Source organism: Panthera onca, chromosome A1 (assembly GCF_046562875.1).
Source record: "Panthera onca isolate mPanOnc1 chromosome A1, mPanOnc1 haplotype 2, whole genome shotgun sequence".
Taxonomy (NCBI): domain Eukaryota; kingdom Metazoa; phylum Chordata; class Mammalia; order Carnivora; family Felidae; genus Panthera; species Panthera onca.
Genome location: NC_138339.1, coordinates 212,269,378 through 212,290,686, shown reverse-complemented (window position 1 = coordinate 212,290,686; position 21,309 = coordinate 212,269,378). Strand labels below are relative to the sequence as shown.

The 21,309-nt window shown below is 38.6% G+C and overlaps 1 protein-coding gene across 4 annotated transcripts in view; it reads right to left on the bottom strand.

Moving 5' to 3' along the window:
• DGKH (diacylglycerol kinase eta) overlaps nt 1–21,309 on the bottom strand; it is a 182,021-nt gene that overhangs the window by 154,017 nt on the left and 6,695 nt on the right. For all 4 annotated transcript variants that reach the window (XM_060637086.3, XM_060637084.3, XM_060637087.3 and 1 more), the window contains exon 2: nt 20,732–20,956. In XM_060637086.3, the coding sequence (XP_060493069.1) occupies nt 20,732–20,956 (225 nt within the window). The remainder of the gene's footprint in view (nt 1–20,731; nt 20,957–21,309) is intronic.

Here is a 21,309-nt window from a genome sequence, read left to right as displayed (position 1 = left end):
AATGTTGTGCTGTGTTACAAGATAACATCGGCAAGTTGTAGTAAAAATTGCTGGACATCTGAAAGTATGACTTCTAACCTCACAATGATGCAAAAGCAGCATTTCACTATTTGTCATTGGATGTGTGTCATCACTGGCTTGGGCCATATATTTTGTCCAATAATGTCAAAATGAATTTCAATGCATCCAAAAAATTTCTAGTAGATGTGCTTATATTGTTTCAGGGGCTGAAAGAACAGAATTTTCCACAAAAGAGGTACACTTTATCAAAAAAGTTCCTATTCTGTATTCTGTCAAAACATTATAATTTACTAAAAAATTTTTTGTTCAAATAAGTTTTAGAAACGCTACCAATAGTCAAGGCTTTTTATTATCAGATTTTTAAAAGTTAATATTTAATTTAGGGGCACCTGGATGGCTCAGTCAGTTAAGTGTCTGACTTCAGCTCAGGTCATGATCTCACGGTTCACAAGTTCGAGCCCCACGTCAGACTGTCTGCTGACAGCTCAGAGCCTGGAGCCTGCTTCAGATTCTGTGTCTCCCTCTCTCTGCCCCTTCCCTACTTGCATTCTGTCTCTCTCTCTCTTTCAAAAATAAATAAACATTAAAAAATTAAAAAGTTAATATTTAATTTATTAAAGAAACAAATTAAAAACCTAAGTCATTCTGAAGGCAAGTTCAGCTTATAAGCCATATTATTCTATTTACAAATCTGGCAAATTTTAACATCTTGTTTTAGGAACTACTGATTTTATTATCAATATTTGACCTTTTGCTTATTATAAAAATTAGGTTATGCAGACTTTCAGCTTCTAATATCTTAATAATATCTTTATAATAATCATACCAATAAATATGGAGCACACCAGTAGGAATTTTTTTGTTTTTGCTTTTACAAAAATGATAAATTACTGAATTATTATTCAATTATCCCTTTATATAGACAGAGAAATTAATGCATGCTGCTAGGTGATAATACCATCTATCTTTGATTATTCCTACAGAAATATTTAATCCATCTCTATAAATACGAAGTATTATGCCACCTAATTATCAGATGTTTTATTAATACAAACTGAGTGGTATTTGAATTCCTTTGGTGTATAAGAATTCAAGATTTCTCTTTGCATTTTTCTGTAATGAGGTACATCCAAATTTGAAACCTAAAGGTTTTTCTTATTACAAAAGCAAACAGGTAAACTGTAAAACAGAATTGAAAATAGAAATAAATAAAAACCCTCAGCAAAGTAGGTTTAGAGGGAACTATACCTCAACATAATAAAGGTCATGTATGAAAGACGCACAGCTAGCATCCTTAATGGGGAAAAACTAAGAGCTTTTCCTGTAAGGTCAGGAACAAGACAAGGATGTCCATTCTTGCCACTTTTATTTAGCATGATACTGTTAGTTCTAGTCATAGCAATCAGACAACAAAAAGAAATAAAAGAATCTAAATTGGTAAGAAAGAAGTAAAACTTGAACTATTTGCAGATGACATGATACTCTATATAGAAAACCTGAAAAACTCCACCAAAATACTGCTAGAACTGATCAATGAATTTGGTGAAGTCACACAATACAAAATCAATGTACGGAAATCTGTTGCATTTCTATACATCAATAATTAAGCAGCAGAAAGAGAAAATAAGAGAACAATCCCATTTATAATTGCACCAAAAATATTCAGATACCTAGGAATAAACATAACCGAAGAGGTAAAAGACTTGTAGTCTGAAAACTGTAAAACACTGATGAAAGAAATTGAAAATGACACAAAGAAATGGAAAGACATTCCATGCTCATGGATTGGAATAACAAATATTGTTAAATGTCTATACTACCAAAGCAATCTACAGGTGTAAAGTCATCCCTACCAAAATATCAACAGCATTTTTCATAGAACTAGAACAAACAATCCTAAAATTTATATGGAATCACAAAAGACCCTGAATAGCCAAAGCAATCTTGAATGAGAAAAGTAAAGCTGGAGGCATCACAATTCTGGACTTCAAGTTATACTACAAAGCTATAGTGATCAAAACACTGGTACTGGCAAAAAAAAATAGACACCTACATCAATAGAACAGAACAGAAAACCCAGATATGAACCCACAACTATATGGTCAATTAATCTTCAACAAAACAGTAAAGAATATCCAGTGAGAAAAAGACAGTCTCCTCAACAAATGCTTTTGGGAAAAATGGACAGCAACATGCGTAAGAATGAAACTGAACCACTTTCTTACATCATACACAAAAGTAAATTCAAGCTGCATTAAAGACCTAAATGTGAGACCAGAAACCATAAAAATCTTAGAAGAGAACACAGGCAGTAACTTCTTTGACACTGGCCGCAGCAACTTCTTTCTAGGTATGTCTCCTGAGGCAAGGGAAACAAAAGCGCATAAATAAACTATTGGGACTGCATCAAAATAAAAAGAAAGGAAACAATCAACAAAACTAAAAGACAACTGACAGAATGGCAGAAGTGATTTACCCGATTTGCAAGTGATATACCCGATGAAGGGTTAGTATCCAAAATATATAAAGAACTTATACAACTCAACACCAAAAAAACCCAAAATGATCCAATTAAAAACGAGGCAGAAGACATGAACAGACATTCCTGCCAAGAAGACATACGGATGGCCAAAAAACACATGAAAAGATGCTCATCATGACTTATCATCAAGGAAATGCAAATCCAAACTACAATGACATATCACCTCACATCTGTCAGAATGGCTAAAATCAACAACACAAGAAACAACAGCTGTTGACAAGGATGTGGAGAAAGGGAAACTCTCCTACAGTGTTGGCGGGGATGCAAACTGGTGCTGCCATTATGGAAAACAGCATGGAGGTGTCTCAAAAATTAAAAATAGAATTACCTTATGATCCAGCAATCCCACTACACGGCATTTACCCAAATAATACAAGAACACTAATTCAAAGGGATATATGCACCCCTATGTTTATAGCAGCATAATTTACAATTGCCAAGATATGGAAGCAGCTCGTGTCCATCAATTGATGAATGGATAAAGAAGATGTGGTGTGTGTATATATATATATATATATATATATATATATATATATATATATACACATATACATATACATACATATATATAATAGAATATTATTCAGCAATAAAAAAGAATGAAATCTTTTCATTTGCAATGATGCGATGGAGCTAGAAAGTATAATGCTAAGCAAAATACATCAAAAAAAGACAAATACCGTATGATTTTGCTCATCCATAGGATTTAAGAAACAAAACAAACAAGCAGAGGGAAAAATTAAGAGAGAGACAAATTAAGAAACAGACTTAATTACAAAGAACAAACTGATGAGTTGAACAGGTGATGGGGATTAAGGAGTGCACTTGTCGAGATGAGCACAGGATGATGTGTGGAAGTGATGAATTACTATATTGTACACTTGAAACTAATATAACACTGTATGTTAACTAACTGGAATTAAAATAAAACCTTAAAAAAAGAAAATAGAAGTAAATAGCAAATACCCATAATTCCATAACACAGTGGGAAACCACTATATCTTTGGTATCTCCTTTCGTGGAGCTCCAAGTCTACACATGGTGTTACAATCTCCTTTTCATATATTGTGAGTACCTTCCATGTCAGCATGGTAACAAATAGTAATTTGTCCCTCTATCTACTCTCATAGCACTTGTTGAACATCTACAGCCTGCCAGTTACTGTGTACCTGATGGAATTTTTTTGATATGGATATAGCATAATTAATTTAACCAACTCTTTATTTTTGGACATTTTTATCATAAACACTGAATGAGAAATAATCTTTCTGGCTAAATATTGAATAGGTTTGAGAAATTATTTGCCTTGCCACTTGGTTTATGGTGAGTTTCAATATGTCAGGATTCAACAAGCTTTTACTTCCTATTTTCTTCCTTAGTGTCACATTTTAAAATTCTTGCCAAAAAAAGAAAGAAAGAAAGAAAGAAAGAAAGAAAGAAAGAAAGAAAGAAAATTCTTTCCAACCCTGAAACTGTACAATTACTTATCTATATTTATTCTAGTACTTTTATGATTCATTTATTACAAATGTGATCTTCAACCTATCCAGAAAGTATGTAGTTCATGGTGTGAGGTAGGGATTGGGCTTCCAATTTTTTTTAACTAAATGGTGAGCCAGTTGCCTTAAGAGGAATTACTAAGTAAACCATTTTTCCCCACTGATTTGAAATATTATTGTATTGTGAGATATATTCTTATATATTTATGGACAAGTTTCTGAATTTTTTATTCCGTTCCATTTATCTTTCAATTTACTTCCATATCAGAGCCACATTCGTTGTTTTTGTAGCTTTGTGCTAAGTTCCATTACATCTGATTGGCTAAGGCCCTTTTGTTATTCTTCCTTTTCAGTATGTTACTCGGTATTATTTTATGACCTTGCAGATCATTTTAGTAAGTCAGTCAAAATTCAGATAGCAAACGTATTTGTAATTGTGTAAAATTTACAAACTGAGTAAAACTTAATAAATAGCATTTGTCCAAATTCTTTTTGACTTCAGCAAAGTTTCACTGTTTTCTTGATGTTTTCAGTTTTTGTGATGTTCTGCATATTGCTTAAGCTTACTTTTCATTTTCATCTCACTAAAAAAAATCTTATAATATTATTTGAGTTTATAGCAGGCCATTCCTATGAAGCATACTTATAATTGGTTTTAATTACGGTAAAATGCACTTAACATAAAACTTATCATCTTAATCATGTTTAAGTATACAGTTCATTGGCATTAACTACATTCACATGACTGTGCAACCATCAACACCATCCATTCACAGAACACTTTTCACCTGGCAAAACTGAAACTCTGTCCCCATTAAACACTAACTCCCCATTCCCCAACTTCCCCCAGCCTCTGGCAAACAACATCCTACTTTGTCATTGTTAATTTGGCTACTCCAGGTACTTCATGTAAGTGGAGTCATAAGTCCTTTTGTGGCTGCTTTATTTCACTCGGCGTTACAGCCTCAAAGTTCATCCATGTTGCAGCATGTGTCAGAATTTTTTTCCTTGTTCCGGCTGAATAAACTCCTCTTGCAGATATATACACCATGATTTGTTTTTTTCAGCCACTCGTCAATGGGACATGTGAGTCACTTTTTTCTTTTTGGCTCTTGTGAATAATGCTGCTATGAACAGGGGTGTGCAACTGCTTTATAATTTAAACAGGTTATATATCACGTGCTCATATTGTATAGATGGCTAATGAAAGTGTACATCAAGTTCCCAGGCCTTATCAGCCTGTAGGTATACAAGAGGTCACAGTGAGGACAATAACCCACACTTCGCTGGCTGTTTCTCTTACTTGTTCATATAGAACCCCAGTCCTCCTCCTTCATATAAATATTTCCCAGGGAATGTCTCCTGTATGTTCACAGTTTCCCTTGACAGGAAAGTCAGCACATGTGATTTCCCCTGTTCATTCCAGCTTCTCAACTACACCACACACACTGGGCCCTGAAGGTAATAATGTCATAGAATGAGTATTTTCCTGTCCCCTCATTATATCCACTCTCGTGTTCCTTAACAAAAGAGAATGAAGGTGCCCATCCAATACAGAACGCTCCTCTTTAAGAACAGGAGGGGAAGGATCACGAATGCTTGAATGGTAATAATTTAGGATTGTTGTGCTATGCATGGATGAATGGACGATGAGAAGATTCAACAGGAGAAAGCTGAATCTCCTTCAACATTGTTCCCTTCCTACTGTGGAACCTTCGCTAGATCTATGATAATGGCTCTGGCCCCTTATCAACTCACAGAAAGGTTTATAATTACACAGCTTTGATTCTGGCCTGCCAAAGGCTGGATACGAATGGGGATTTTTCACTATGATCAAAGGTTTCACCAGCACCTCACTGACTTGTCCTTCTGAGTGCAAAGGCACTGAACAAAGGACTTTATCTCTTCAATCCTCACCAGACCCTTAATGAGAATTTACAGACAAGGAAACGAACACTTAGCTTAACCAATAAATACTGGAACTAGGGCTCATGAGTTACTTAATGCATGTTAAGGTTTCATTTGTATGTTTTTTAAAAATTCCAACCCCAATCCATTTATTTCTTCAAGGAACTGTTTTCATGTTCTAAGTAAAAGATTCTTTGTATTTTACTATTGAAGGGACCCCAACTATGCATACATGATCCAGAGATTTCCCCAGCAAAACCCATTATTAAGGCATCCATAAAGCATATTTAAAATAATTAAAACTGCATAGCATTTTTTAGTAGACTTTCTTTTCTTTTTCTTTCTTCTTTTTTAATTTGAGTGACTAAAATGAAATTCTTTGCAATGATTTTCTCTTCTAACTTTCCTTAGCTGCTTGGTCCCATAGTTACTTCTTAAGATGTCTCAAGTGCTCATTCTTTACCCAGCATGAATTCCAGAACTTGTCATTGGAATCTCTCCCTTATATTCACCCTCAATCTCCCTGTCCCCTCTTGTTCTGCCATACTTACTTAACCAAACCACAACCCTGGTTTACCTTAGTTCTCTACTTACTCTGTGCCTACAGCTATGCTGCTGAACATGGTCCCATGGCCAGGCTGACGGTGCTTACCTTAAACTCATGGCCACTTGCCTCAGGTGTGCCTGAAATGCCACCTGATATTCACACTGCATTCCTCTACTCCATTCCCTTTTCCACTCTCCTATTCAAGTATTTCGCACCTTCTCCTCTCTCCCCAGATCTCCAAGATCCTCTCTACCCACCCCCCTCACCCCCCCACCCCCGCCGGCTCTCATTCTGAGCTAAGGATCTAGATTCTTACTCCACAAAGGAAGCTACAAAAAAATCAGAAAAGAACTTCCAAAAGTGCCTACTCCTACATCTACTGCAAACTCTGGATAAATAATCCAGCTCCCAGGAAAGGTCAGCCTTTCACAAGACCCCATCCTGCCCCACATATTGGTGAGGGGTGCATCTATATCCCTCAGTGACCCCCACATGGAAGACTGACAGATACATTTCCTTGGGACCTAGGGAAAAAAAATTCTGACAATAAAATTTGTAAATAATCTTGTTGCTTTGGCTGCCAGGAAGTTTGGGGTCAAATTTACAACTCAGCTTTAATAATAGATAGACTAGATAGATAAAGAAAGAAAGAAAGAAAGAAAGAAAGAAAGAAAGAACGAACACAGACCCTACTTTATAGATTAACCTACTAACATCCATGGTCTCTTAGTCCTATCTATATTTTACCCAAGCTTGATACACAATGTTGAATGTAAACCACTTGAAATATTTTCAGAAATGTTGGGAAATAATAGTACATAAAAATAAATCAGGCAGAGAAGTGGGAAGAAAGGAGCATTTCAGGTAGATGGAATATCATGGGAAAACACTTGGAGGTACAACAGTACCCGCCTTTCTTTGGGAACAGAGGAGAATATGGCATGATCAGTCACAGGATGACAGTGACAGGAAACACAACTGTAAGAACATGGCACTGACTCCGCCTGGTAGGCTCTGACACCAGATATCACTTCATTCAGATCTCTGTTCAAAATCACTTCATCAAAGAGAGAGTCCCTCCTGTACCTAGTCAACCAAAATACATTCCACACACACATATACACATACACCGCCCCTCACTTTCTCTGCCTTTACCCTGTCTTATTTTCCTCTATTGTGCTTATGAACATCTGACACATGTTTGTATATATATGTATTAACTTCTCCCTCAATAGTGATCTAGCAAGCAGGGTTTTTTTATATTATTTTATTATTCCAGCACCTACAGTGGTACTCAATAAATACTGGTTAAATGAACAGAAAAGTAGTTTACCATCAAATTGAGAAAGACCTACTAAGCCCTACAAAGAAATTTAGAACGTATTCTACTAGTAACGGGCAATGTCTAAGGGTTCATGTAAAGTGTTCCCTCTTACAAAGATAACTCTGGCAGCGCACCAGAGAGGAAATCCATTGCAAACATCCAAATGATGAGTTTTGCAGGTCAAATGAAGTTAGGGTAAGTGGCAATGGAAATACAAGGGAAGGGATGGATTCACAACAGACACACGCAGCAGACAGTATATCACAATAGTTAAACCAGGCACCAGAAAGGTCACTGGACAGCGATGTGACCTTGGGCAAGCTACTTATCAAATTCTTGGTTTCCTCGCTTCTAAAATGAGTATGCTAGTTGTACCCACCGACTGGACAGTTTTTGTTATAAAGACTATATGAATAATGTATGGGAAAAAAAACCCAGAATTGACCACATTTGGTGGCTGCTCCATCCGCACGCCTAGCACTCTGCCCAGCCAGAATGCATACGTGCTGACAGCAAATGAGTTAATGAAAATGAGTAGCAAGATAAAAAGTCCAAGTTAGCTACAAGGCAAATCCTGTAAGAGAGAAAAGTAGTGAAGCCAAAAGTACTCAGTAGGTGGGGAGACTATGTACATACCTGTTCAGTTTGAGAATATCGAGGCTGAGAAGGCAATGGGGACCCACTATATTAGGCACTGGTAGGCAAAGGAAATAGAAGTCCAGGTCTCAGAGGCTGGAGAAAGACGGGTGCAGCTGGTAGCTGAAGTCTAATCTAATCGATCGCATTAACTAAGACAGAGGCAAACAGACTTAGAATAAGAATCCTAGGAAACAAAAACATTTAGCATTAGTGAAATGAGTTGGGGCTAGAGACTGACAGGCTGTAAAAAGGTAATAAGAAAGATAAGAGAAATTTAAACGTTGAAAACAAAAGAGGAAGATGCGAGAAAAATGGTCAACATTGTCAAAATTGGTATGAATACGGCAGAGTGACAACTAAAAAGAGACCACAAGATTTTAGCAATTAGGTTGTTAGTAACCTTTGCAAAAGTTTTCATGAAGTGGTTGGGGCAAAAGCCAGATTATATGGACTGAGGAGTAAATAGGAGTTGAGGAGACAGGGAAGGTGTAGGGAAGATCATTTCAGGATAAAGTAGATTTGGCCACAAAATCACCTAAAAGCCTACCTGGCCAATTATTTCCACTACCACCTCTAAGTGGTCACTCATGAAAGTATTTTTTCATAAGAGTCTTGTAACATACATTACTCTAGAAACAAGGGTAACCCTAGCTAAAATCATCAAGTAGAGTAAGCCTATCTTCGTTACTCTTGCAACATGAGTTTTCACCTGCCCAAAGGTAGCTACCCCTTCATGGTAGCAAAGACATTTGATTTTTAATGACAAAATAATGGCCTATAAAATTATAGTCGTTTTATCAAGTCTTTTGAATAGTCAGCAAAGAACAGTAATCTATATACCCTACTGATTAAGTTATTCAGAAGATATATGTATCATGAATAACTGAGTTATCAGAATTTTATACCCATTTTTTAAAATAATTATAAAAATCAGGGATACAACAGCATACTGTGTATTTCTTTAGCCTTCATTGTTCACCTACCACCCTATGAGCAGAAATCACTATATCCATTTTGCATGCCAGAAAGCTGGAGTTCACAGAGATGAAGTATATTGGTAAGAGTATGCTAACTAGTGTAGCAAACCATGCACAAATCTCACTTAACACAGTAAAGGTCTATTTCCTTCTTGTGTCACAATCCAATGTGACCAGTGAGGTTTGGGAGCAGGAACACAGATGCTTTGGTCCATGAAGTCATTCAGGGATCCAAGCTCTTCCCATTAAATTATCTACATCTAGCTGGCAGGTGAGAGAAGGGACAAAACAGAGAGAGTCCCATAAAAGGCTTTGGAGGCCAAATAACAAACATCACTCACACCCATATTCCACTGGCCTGAACTCAGTTACATAACCTCACCATTTCCACCAAGGGGAAATGAAGTCCAATGATGGGCCAGGAAGAACAAGAGAAACACAAATACTGATGAGCACAGCGTTCTCTGTCACATTAAGTGACATGACTAAGGTCATCTAATAGTACCTGAAAGAGCCAAGATGCAAACCCAACTCTGCGAACTCCTGAAAGGAACCTTGCTATTCTATGCTTCTTAATAAGATTCATTTCGTTGACCCACCCCCAATTTTAGCACCTCTCCAAATGACCACGACAGTGATGGGTTATAGCGTGTGTGTGTATTTTTTCATCTATATTTGTTGCCTGTCCTGCAATCCTCCTTACAGATCAATGGTGTTAGTCTTCCAAGAGGTGTATGGCCAGATATAAAATTTGGGGGGCCCTCTGAAGTCCATCCATGCTATGGAATGCATGAACCCCAGGCTAAGAACTCTTCTCTATAGTACCACCTGACTTTTGACATTGTTAACTTACTTCTAACTTTCTACCTGCTTCCCTCTAACTTCAACCACCCCCAACTTCAGTCCCACTGACCTCTTCCTCCTCGCAGCTTCTGTCTCTTGGCCTTCACAGCTGCTGTTCCTTCTGCCTACACTGCTTCTCCCTCAGAGGTCTACATGGTTCATTCATTCCCTCAAGATCTTTGCTCAGATGTTACCTTTTCAGGAAGCTCTTCCCCTCTCCTCCTCCCCCACCCATACTTTTCCACTACAGTACTTCTCACCTTCTACTATGCTACTCATTTTACATATTTATGAGATCATAACCTTTCCTGGCATTAAATTGTGAGCTCCATGAAGGCACAGGTTTTTGTCTATTTTGTTTATTGCTCAATCCCTGGCACCTATGAGGGTGCTTGGAACAACATAAATATCTTTTTGAATGAACTGGGGGGCAACAAAGGACTAAAAAAGAGAAGGAACATACAGGTAGATGTATGGTGTTGGAAGTGTTCTGGTTCTTAAACTGGATTCACAGGTGCTCATTTTATCATTCTGCTTTGCAAACTACAGAGATATATTCATATATATATAACACATATATAACATACTCATACACTATTTTAATTGTACACATTATGTTCATATAACATACAGAACATATATTAACATATGTAAACATATATAAAACACATTTATTGCATATTAATTATATATAACATTATTTTGATGTTATAATTTTAAAGTACTGTATGAGTTTGTACAAACAATCCTACTCAAAACAGTGTCCCCGCTCAGCTATATGCCCTGGCAGCCTTTCTTATCTAAGTAAAATAGGCAGATAGAGAAAATGGCCCCCCAAATGTCATTTGCATTCCTTAGCTAGTTAAAAATAAATTTTACTCATATTTTTTCCTCACCTATGTTTTAATAGGCCATGTGGAAAATTACCTTATATAATTCTTTTTAGTGCTGTATCATGACCTTTTAAAATAACATCTTACCTTATGGAAGTGAAACTAAGAGCTGTCTTTGAGAACCTGTTTGGAAATTTAGATACCTAAAAGCATTTCTTCTAAATTAGCCCTTCCAAAGATGTTTTCAAACATGTTTGTTTGAAATCTAGCTTTATTTGGTCCCTTAAATGCTGATCATGATTTTGCTAACAGTAATTAAAATCTGTATAAGTTTCAGATTTCAGCGGAAATATTTTCTTCAGAAATTTACTTTTCAAACATAGGCTCCAAACATGTCACTGAAACCATGGGATTCAAATGCAGAGAGACATTAAAATATCTAGCACCTTGGTGAGAGATATGCTTACAGACTAAACAAATTGATAAAGGGCAGGGCAGGGAGGAGGAGGAAGGGGCAGGGAGAGGGGAAGTAGGGCTGGGAGGGGGAAGAGGGAGGGGAGAAGAGAAGTTGAGACCGCCTGCGTACATCCGTGTCTGTACCCTGTGGAGGTAAGGCTCCAAAACCCAAACCCAAACCCAAGATGCTCATGAAACTCCTGAAAACAGGCATTTGGAACATTGTGCCCACTGTGCCAGGGAATATGGTGCAGTAGTTGGAAGTCTCGCTTTTGAGTTCCAGCCTGCCCTTTTACTCAGCACATACTAAACTGAGCCTCAGTTGAATCATTTGTAAAATTTTAGATAATTTCACACAACTGTTAAGTAAACTCATGTTTATTCAGTTAATAAAGCTGCTCTGTAAAAAATCAAATGTTAAGTAGAAAGGTATTTTAAAATTTCTGACACAAATGCCCCAAGCCTGTACAAAAAGATTCAGTATAGTAAATTACATCCTGGTGGTTTGAAAAAGTCCTGATACTCAAATGGCACAGTGAGAAGGTTAGAAATCCCAGCTCTGCACATGATAAAGTTGATCATATTTCTTTGGTATAAAACAAGAGCCTAATAGTCTTCCAAATATCCTCATAACAAAAAGCAAAGCAGGGGGAGGATTATTACCATGTATGTTCACTGGGAAAAAATAAACGACTACCTAAAGCAGAAACAACATGCACTGAATCCTAAATTAAGGCTATTATCAATAATGGTTATTGACCATTTTAAGCCAGTTAAAGTAAAAAACACAAATGTGTTTCAAGTAACTGAATATTCATAGAGAAATATACTTGATACCCAGAAAAACCACACAAATTTGCCAAGGGAAAATTATGTGCTAACATGTTATGGCCTTTCTCAAAGGTCTATTCTTGGATAGAAAACAAATGCTCTTTAATTAAAACCTTTGCTTATAAGCACATTTCCTGAGTAAGTAAAGTCTAACAAATCCAATATGAGTGAAACACTGCACCCTGGAAACAGAGAGGAGCCCCGGGTGGCTGACAATAGTCGTTTCATATAACCTTTTGCCATCCCTACCACAACAGCAAACATGCAACCTTAAACTAAGTGAAAGCTTTCTAAATTTAGACACTTTCAAATAAGGTATCTTAAGTTATATGTAAAGGTTTAGTAAATTATTTATTATGCCTCTTATCTTTAATAATGGAATACCATGTTTAACTTGTAATCAAAATGGAAAGAAAGCTGTTATACCATATATTACTGTACCAAGACTCAGAGTTTCCAGTCTATATTTAGTTCACATTAAAATGGAAGCAAAGACGCAAACCAAGCTAAAAATAAAATGTTCTACAAAGATGAGATTTTTAAATGGATTGAAATCTAGCTTTATTTGGTCCCTTAAGTGCTGATCGCATCTAGCAGCACCTTAACTTTGCAGTGCTTTGCAAACCTAACTATACCATTTTCCATCACCTAGAATAGGGGTCAGAAAACGTTGGCCCACAAGCCAAATCTATGGGTCATTTCCTTCTGGCCACCTGATTTTGTACAGCCTATAAGCTAAGAAGGTTTTTACAAGTTTAAATGGCTTTTTTTTTATTAAATGCTTATTTATTTTTGAGAGAGAGAGAAAGACAGAGTGCAAGCAGGGGGAGGGGCAGAGAGAGAGGGAGACACAGAATCCAAAGCAGGTTCCAGGCTCTGAGCTGTCAGCACAGACCCCAATGTGGGGCTCAAACTCATGAACCGTGAGATCACGACCTGAGCCAAAGTCGGGCGCTCAACCTACTGAGCCACTCAGGTGCCCCTAAATGGCTTTTTTTAATAAAGAAGAAGAGGATGAAGCGTATTTCTTAATACCTGAAAATTATAAGAAATTCAAATTTCAGTGTCCTTAAAGTTTTACTGGACATCACCACACTTATTCATTTAAGTATTGTCTATGGCTGCTTTTACACTAAAACAGTAGAGTTGAATAATTTCAACACAGACTTTATGGCCCACAAAGCTTAAAACTTTACTATCTGGACCTCTCCAGAAAAAGTTTGCCAATTTTTGCCCTAGATGAATGTTAATTATTCTTATTATTCAAGACATATTCCTGCTCATTATCCAGCAAAATGTTAAAGTTCTTACTTGCTTCTCATATCATATTGAGTTTCTGAGCTATAAACCTGTCAATATTACTTTATTCTCATTTCTTAACAATCTTCTAGCCATGTTTCTATTTCTCATCATATTTGGATCATTACCGAGCCCAATGATTCCACTCAGAACTGTGGGTAAAAGTTTTAAGTAATATTTTCTTATCTATTCTGTCTCTGTTTCAAATGTTAGATATGAGCCATCATGGCCCACTAATGGGCCACCACCTACAATTTGAAAAATGCTAAGTAAGTCTTCCCTAGACTATTCTAACTACAGTTATGGTGAAAGATAATGTTTTAATTGCACAAATTGTATCTCATAAAGCAATGAAAAATACAAATTAATACTTCCATGTATGGCCTTACCATCAAGGTACAAGAATTTATTTATATATCCTTCGTGTTAAAGTAAAACCAAGGTACTAACTGATGATTGTAGTGACTATTTTCTTAACGTGCTTAAAGACATGTCTGAATGCAGGTATAATGTTGCAAAGTTCTGAATATGTTTCCAGTGGTTAGGTAGGTTTTACCTAAATTTAAATACCCATAAATATTCCATATTAACTGCAAGAAGACATAGAAATATTGGAGAAATGAGAGCACAATAAATCTACCTAATTAGGAGATATTTTTGACACATGAAGCTTCAAGAGCTTGGCTGAGATGACTCATTGTCAGAAAAAGTCATTGACTACGGTATTGGCACAAAAACAGACACATACACCAATGGAATAGAATAGAGAACCCAGAACTGGACCCACAAATGTACGGCCAACTAATCTTTGACAAAGCAAAAAGAATACCCAATGGAATAAAGACAGTCTCTTTAGCAAATGGTGCTGGGAGAACTGGACGGCAACATGCAGAAGAATGAAACTGGACCACTTTCTTCCACCATACATAAAAATAAACTCAAAATGGATGAAAGACATAAATGTGAGACAGGAAACCACCAAAATCCTAGAGGAGAAAACAGGCAACAACCTCTTTGACCTCAGCTGCAGCAATTTCTTACTCGACCCATCTCCAAAGACAAGGGAATTAAAAGCAAAAATGAACTGCTGGGACCCCATCAAGATAAAGAGCTTCTGCACTGCAAAGGAAACAATCAGCAAAACTAAAAGGCAACCGACAGAATGGGAAAAGATATTTGCAAATGACATATCGGAGAAAGGGTTAGTATCCAAAATCTATAAAGAACTTACACCTGAAAAACAAATAATCCACTGAAGAAATGGGCAGAAGACATGAATAGATACTTTTCCAAAGAAGACATCCAGATGGCCAAAGACACATGAAAAGATGCTCAACATCACACATCATCAGGGAAATACAAATCAAAACCAAACTGAGATACCACCCCACACCTGTCAGAGTGGCTAAAATTAACAAGTCAGGAAACAACAGATGCTGGTGAGGATGTGAAGAAATGGGAACCCTCTTGCACTGTTGGTGGGAATGCAAACTGGTGCGGCCACTCTGGAAACCAGTGTGGAGGTTCCTCAAAAAATTAAAAATAGTACTACCCTATGACCCAGCAATAGCACTACTAGGAATTTATCCGAAGGATAAAGAGTGCTGATAGACAAGAGTGCTGATACATAGGGGCACATGTACCCCAATGTTTACAGCAGTACTTTCAACAATAGCCAAATTGTGGAAAGAACCTAAATGTCCATCAACTGACGAATGGATAAAGATGTGGTTTATATATACAATGGAATACTATTTGGCAATGAGAAAGAATGAAATCCTGCCTTTTGCAGCAACGTGTCTAGGACTGGAGGGTATCGTGCTAAGTGAGATAAGTCAGTCAGAGAAAGACAGATATCATATGTTTTCACTCATATGTGGAACTTGAGAAACTTAACAGAAGACCATGGGGGAAGGGAAGGGGGGTAAAATAGTTACAAACAGAGAGGGAGGGAGGCAAACCATAAGAGACTCTTAAATACAGACAACAAACTGAGGGTTGATACGGGGGACCGGGGAGAGGGTGATGGGCATTGAGGAGGGCACTTCTTGGGATGAACACTGGGTGTTGTGTGTAAGCAATGAATCATGGGAATCTACTCCCAAAGCCAACACTGTATGCTAGCCAACCTGACAATAAACCATTTTTTAAAAAATTAAGTAAGATCAATGTATTGGAAATTTCTATATGTATGCTATCCATAAAGTTAACATTACTTGGATCTCTTGGAGAAAAAAAAAGAAAAAGAAAAAGTCATTGAGATGGTTCATTTGTTGATACCACGTGGCTTATGATGGTTCAACAATCTTAGCCTACAAATCTGACCAAGGTTCCTCCAGCGATTCCCTGTATTCATGGGCCACAGTATTCACTGGCCAACAAGAAGCAAATGAAGCTTCTTCCACATTCGTGTTCAAAACCAAGTTGGTCTGAGTTCATATTAGTGTTGTTTCAGAATGTCTCTTTCTCAATAAATACACGTGAAATCCTCTGCAACAGTAAACCTGAATGTAAAATCAACCTCCTCCTTAAGACAGAACTAAGGATTAGGAATAACGGCCAAGAGTAACGAGATAGGAAGAGATAGGATGAATTATAGCTCCTGGTTTTCCCACATCAGCACCACTTTCACTTTTGTACAGTAAGGATTTTTTTTTTCCTTTGGGGAAATCGAAGCAGCCACAAAATTTTCTAGAGTTTACCACCTGGGCAGCCAGATTAAACTACCTGAAATTCTACTTAGCTGAAACAGAGATAGATAAAAAGTAAAAAACAGAAAGAGAGAGAGAGAGAGAGAGAGAGAGAGAGAGAGAGAAATAGTACACAGCAAGGACAAAGAAACAGGAATAAAATGAAAAATGAAAAGAGGAACAAAGATGTGGGGTAGGTACTAAGATGTGCATGAGAATTTTATTATTAAACCACACTAATTTTAAAAGCATGCTAGTTTTATTCTTTACTTTAAAAGTCATTATATCCACTGCAAATAAACCCCGAGATTAGTGTTGTCCTAAAATAACCCGTATTTCTTTCCATAGAGAAGTGGGTAATTAAATGATGATATATCATGTTAGGTTGAACCACATGAAATTTCCCACTTTCAACCTGTATTTTCCAGCTTTACTGAGATATAATTGACAAACAAAATTATATATACTTAAAGTATACAATGTGATAATTTGACCTACACATTGTGGAATAATTACTACACTTAGGTCAATCAACATATCCAGCACCTCACATAGTTAATGTGTGTGTTTGTGTGTTAAGAATGCTTAAGATCTATTCTCAGCAAATTTCAAGGATACATGACAGTATTATTAACTGTAGTCGCTATGCTGAACATAAGAACTTACTCATCCTATAAATGAAAGTTTGTAGCCTGTCTCTAACATTTCCCCATCTCCCCTACCTCCCAGCCCCTGGCAACCCACCATTCTACTCTTGACCATTTTTGACCTACTGACATAGCAAATTCTCTTAGTTCAACCTAATATCATGGAATACTTTCCCAACACTAGGAAGAATGAGGTAGATGTATACACGCCATTAGGGAAATGATCATGTTATAGCTCCAAACAAGACACAGCATGTGTATGGAATGTTCCCGTTTGTACTTTTTGAAAGAAACATATGTATATTCATAGACATTTTCTGGAAGCCCACCAAGAAAAATGTCAACAATTGCCTCTGAGATGGGAGACTACAAGGTCTGGAGGAAGAGGGAGATTACTTGTCCCTGGATACCCTCCCATCACTGAATATCCTCTCACATTGTTAAATATCTTATTATATGTATTATTACTTGTTTCAATTAAAGAAAAACCTGGAGACTTTCCAAGTGCCACAATTAATTTGAAATTATTCAAATTATTTAAAACATTAACCAGCATTTACAACAAAGAACACTTTAAATAAAGTAATTACTTTAGTGGCCTTTTTGACCCCAAACCTAAACTAACCAAACAGCTTTATGCTCATTAAGGCTCTTAAAAGAAACTAAAATAAGTACTCTGTTTTCACAATAATATCCATATATATGAAGCATTATATGCAAGTGTATAATATATACATTATTCATTTAAGTTATTCATTTAAGAAATTTTTTTTTGATTTCTAGGTACAACTCACTCTGCTGTAGGCCTTCTGTATATCTACATACAAATGTTTTATAAAGAGACAGCATATATATGCATACACATGAATATATGTGTATATGTGCATAGGGATGTGTACATGGACCACACACACCATCCTGGGCTGCTATTCCTCCAGGATCAAAGATGCCACTAATAACCATAACCTGTCAGCTCTAATGGTCCCTTGATGCATCAATCGTATGTATGAGCAAAAACGGCTTTCTGTCTTAAAAACCACCAGGCCTTGGGCTAGTCCTGGCCTCCTTTTCCTCCAGACTGTCCCATCTTGCATATCTGTGGAGGTAATCAAGCAAGTATAGTCTTTTTCTAAAAGATTTTTCCCTTAACTTTTAGCTGGGTCATAATTGAAGACTGGGCACCACTATTCAATTTAGCAATTCTCATTCTATGAATCCCCTCACTGCACTAGCTCTCTTCCTTGAGAATCAGTACTGTGTGATAAAGAGATACACCTAATGAAATCTGTAGCAGGTATGAACAGTCTGGATTGCCCGTGGGGGCAGGGAGAGAAGTTGAGACTCACTGGTCTCAAGAGTTTTAGGCCTGGATCTCAGGTGTTCAGATACAAAAAGGCTGATGAACTTACATGCATTTGTATGAGTTAGTATAAAATATAGAATTTCTGAAATTTAAGAAATGTTTCTTGGGAAATTTAAGAAATATTTCATTTAGTGATCACTATGTATAATCATGAGAACAAAATATGTGCGAAATATTTTTATTAGAAAGTGGAAACCCAGTAATAAGTATGCTTTTTGAAATTATTCTTAGTCTCAAACACATGCTTTACCCCCAATCACAGAGAATATAACATTTGAAGAGTATAATCTTAGCTATTACCATGAATTCACGACACCTACAAATTTTAGTTTTACTCCCCCCCAAATTTTTAATTAACTTTACTCAACACAAATTAGAGCCATATATTTTCTTTCAAACAGTATAAATTCACCAGCTAATTTTAATATAAGTTTGCATGGAATTTTAACCACTTCATATGAATCTATAAAATACACCATTTTTTAAACCTGCTGAGTTGCCATTAGTAACACGGTTTTATGAACTTTTTTTTTTAAAGTAAGATTTCAAATGTTAAAGGCACTGCTAGAAAGTCCCTATCTTCTTTAGGCTTAATCTTCTAAAAATACATGAAACCCCATATCCTTAGGTTATCATAAATTCTATAAAGAATATCACTATTAAAATGAATTACAAGATGTGCAGATTTAAAAAAATGACCAAAGTGGGGCACCTGGGTGGCTCAGTCGGTTAAGCATCTGACTTGAGCTTAGGTCATGATCTCCTGGTTGGGAGTTCTAGCCCCCCATGGGGCTCTGTGCTGACAGCTCAGAGCCTGGAGACTGCTTGGGATTCTGTGTCTCCCTCTCTCCCTCTCTCTGCTCCTCCCGCACTCATGCTTTCTCTCTCTGTCTCTCGAAAATAAATGAACATTAAAAAAAAAAATGACCGAAGCAATCTTTGACTCTTTGCTAAGTGAATCTTGCTAACACTTGTGTGTGCTTACACATACTTATTTTAGAAAATAAGGAGGCAGGCTAATAAAAGCACAACTCCACAGACCTACAATAAAAGTTCTATTCTCATACAGGGGTCCACTGACCTTAGGAAACAAATTCTCATAAAAATAACTATATAGTGAATTAACTTTTGCAAATTTATTTTTTTAATGTTTTATTTATTTTTGAGAGAGACACAGAGAGTGAGCAGGGGAGGGGCAGAGAGAGAGAGGCACAGAATCCGAAGCAGGCTTCAGGCTGTCAATTGTCAGAACAGAGCCCCATGCGGGGCTAGAACTCAGGAACCGCAAGATCAGGACCTGAGCCCCAGTCAGAAGCTTAACCAACTGAGCCACCAGGCACCCAGCAAATTTATTTTTAAAGAGCACACAACTCCCGTGATTTGATTCTTTTCAATTTGATTCTTTTCAAATACCTCATTAAAATCCAACCCGGGATAATTGATCGTTAAAGTAAGCCTTTTAAAGTACAATGAAAACTTAAAAATATAAATAATCCTTCAGTGATAAGCATTTGCTATGTATATGCTTAAGATGTAATTAAAACAAATCAACTTTGTTGATTTGTCAAGAGTCAAAAGCACCTGCTACATACACAAGAGTTAACACAACATAGTAAGTCCACATAACATAAAGAGGTTAATTTTCATTAAGTTAACCATCGCTGGTAAGATCTGAACTCTGCACTTAGCAGGAACCCAGGACTCAAAAGCCTGGCTCGCTGTTGTGTCGCGCAGGGTGTGCTTAACCTCGAACATCACTTACACAGGCAGGGAGCCTTGGCTTCTGCCTTCCAAAGGGCAGCGGGAGGCAAAAGGGGGGTGTCCGCTGTCACCTCCTCAAACAACCTTTCGGAGTGGGCCTGGGCCCGCGGGAAGGAAAGGTGGGGGGCTTCTTGCAACTCAGGCTGGTCGGCCTGCACTGGGCTCCCTACGCAATGCACATACTCCACCCAACCATTGCACGCAGGAAAGACAAAAAAATAAAACAGTCCTTTTAAGTTCCGTGAGTGGGAACTCTCAAGAGCGCTTCAGCATTTTCCCACGCTCCCGCCGAGCCGCTGGTTCCCTCTCCTCCACGTCGGCCGCCGAGCTCCCCGGGAGCCCACCCTCGCGGCCTCTCGCGCGGAGCCCGGGACTCCCTTCCTGCCGCGCGGCTGTCCGGCTCCCGCGGGCCCCGCCCCCGGGCCAGGCCCCGCCCTCACCTTGTGGCCCACGTTCCCGGGATCGCCGGCGCGCTCCGCGCGCTCCGGGCGCCCTCGCTCCTTTTCCCCGCCCCGCAGCTTCCCGCCGTCCGCGCTCCCCTTAGACCTCACCTTGGTCCGGATCTGCCCCGAGGTGGACACTTTGCGGATCAGTTTCTGGGGTCCCTCTTGCTCCGCTTCGCTGTCGGAAGAATCGTCTCCGGGCCCCGCCGAGGCACCGGCGGGGGCGACCGCGGCGCCGGCCCCGGCGGCCGCTCCTCCCGCGGCGCCCGGAGGGTGGTGCTGGCCGCCGGCCCCGGCCATCCTCTCCGATTCCTGCGGGGACACAGCACCGCCCTGCGGGGGCGGCGGCAGCGGTCAGTGGGTGCGCTCGGTCCGAGCCGGGCCCAGAGCCCCGCGCCCGGCTGCAGCCGCCATCTTCCGCTCCCCCAGCCGCCCCCGCGGGGAAAGGGTCGCGCGGGATCAGACGCCCTCCCGGCGGCCGCCCTCCAGGCCCCTCTTCCGGGCTCTGGCCAAAGCGGCGACCGCAGTGGCGCACGGGGGACGCGGACCCCGGCCCGCCTGGGACCCCTGCTCACCCAGCCTCGAGACGTTACAGGGTTCCTGACCCAGAATACGACTTGGCGCGGGTAGAGACGATGGGAGTGACAGAGGGATAGGGGCAACCTACCACCTCTTGTGGGGTCTGG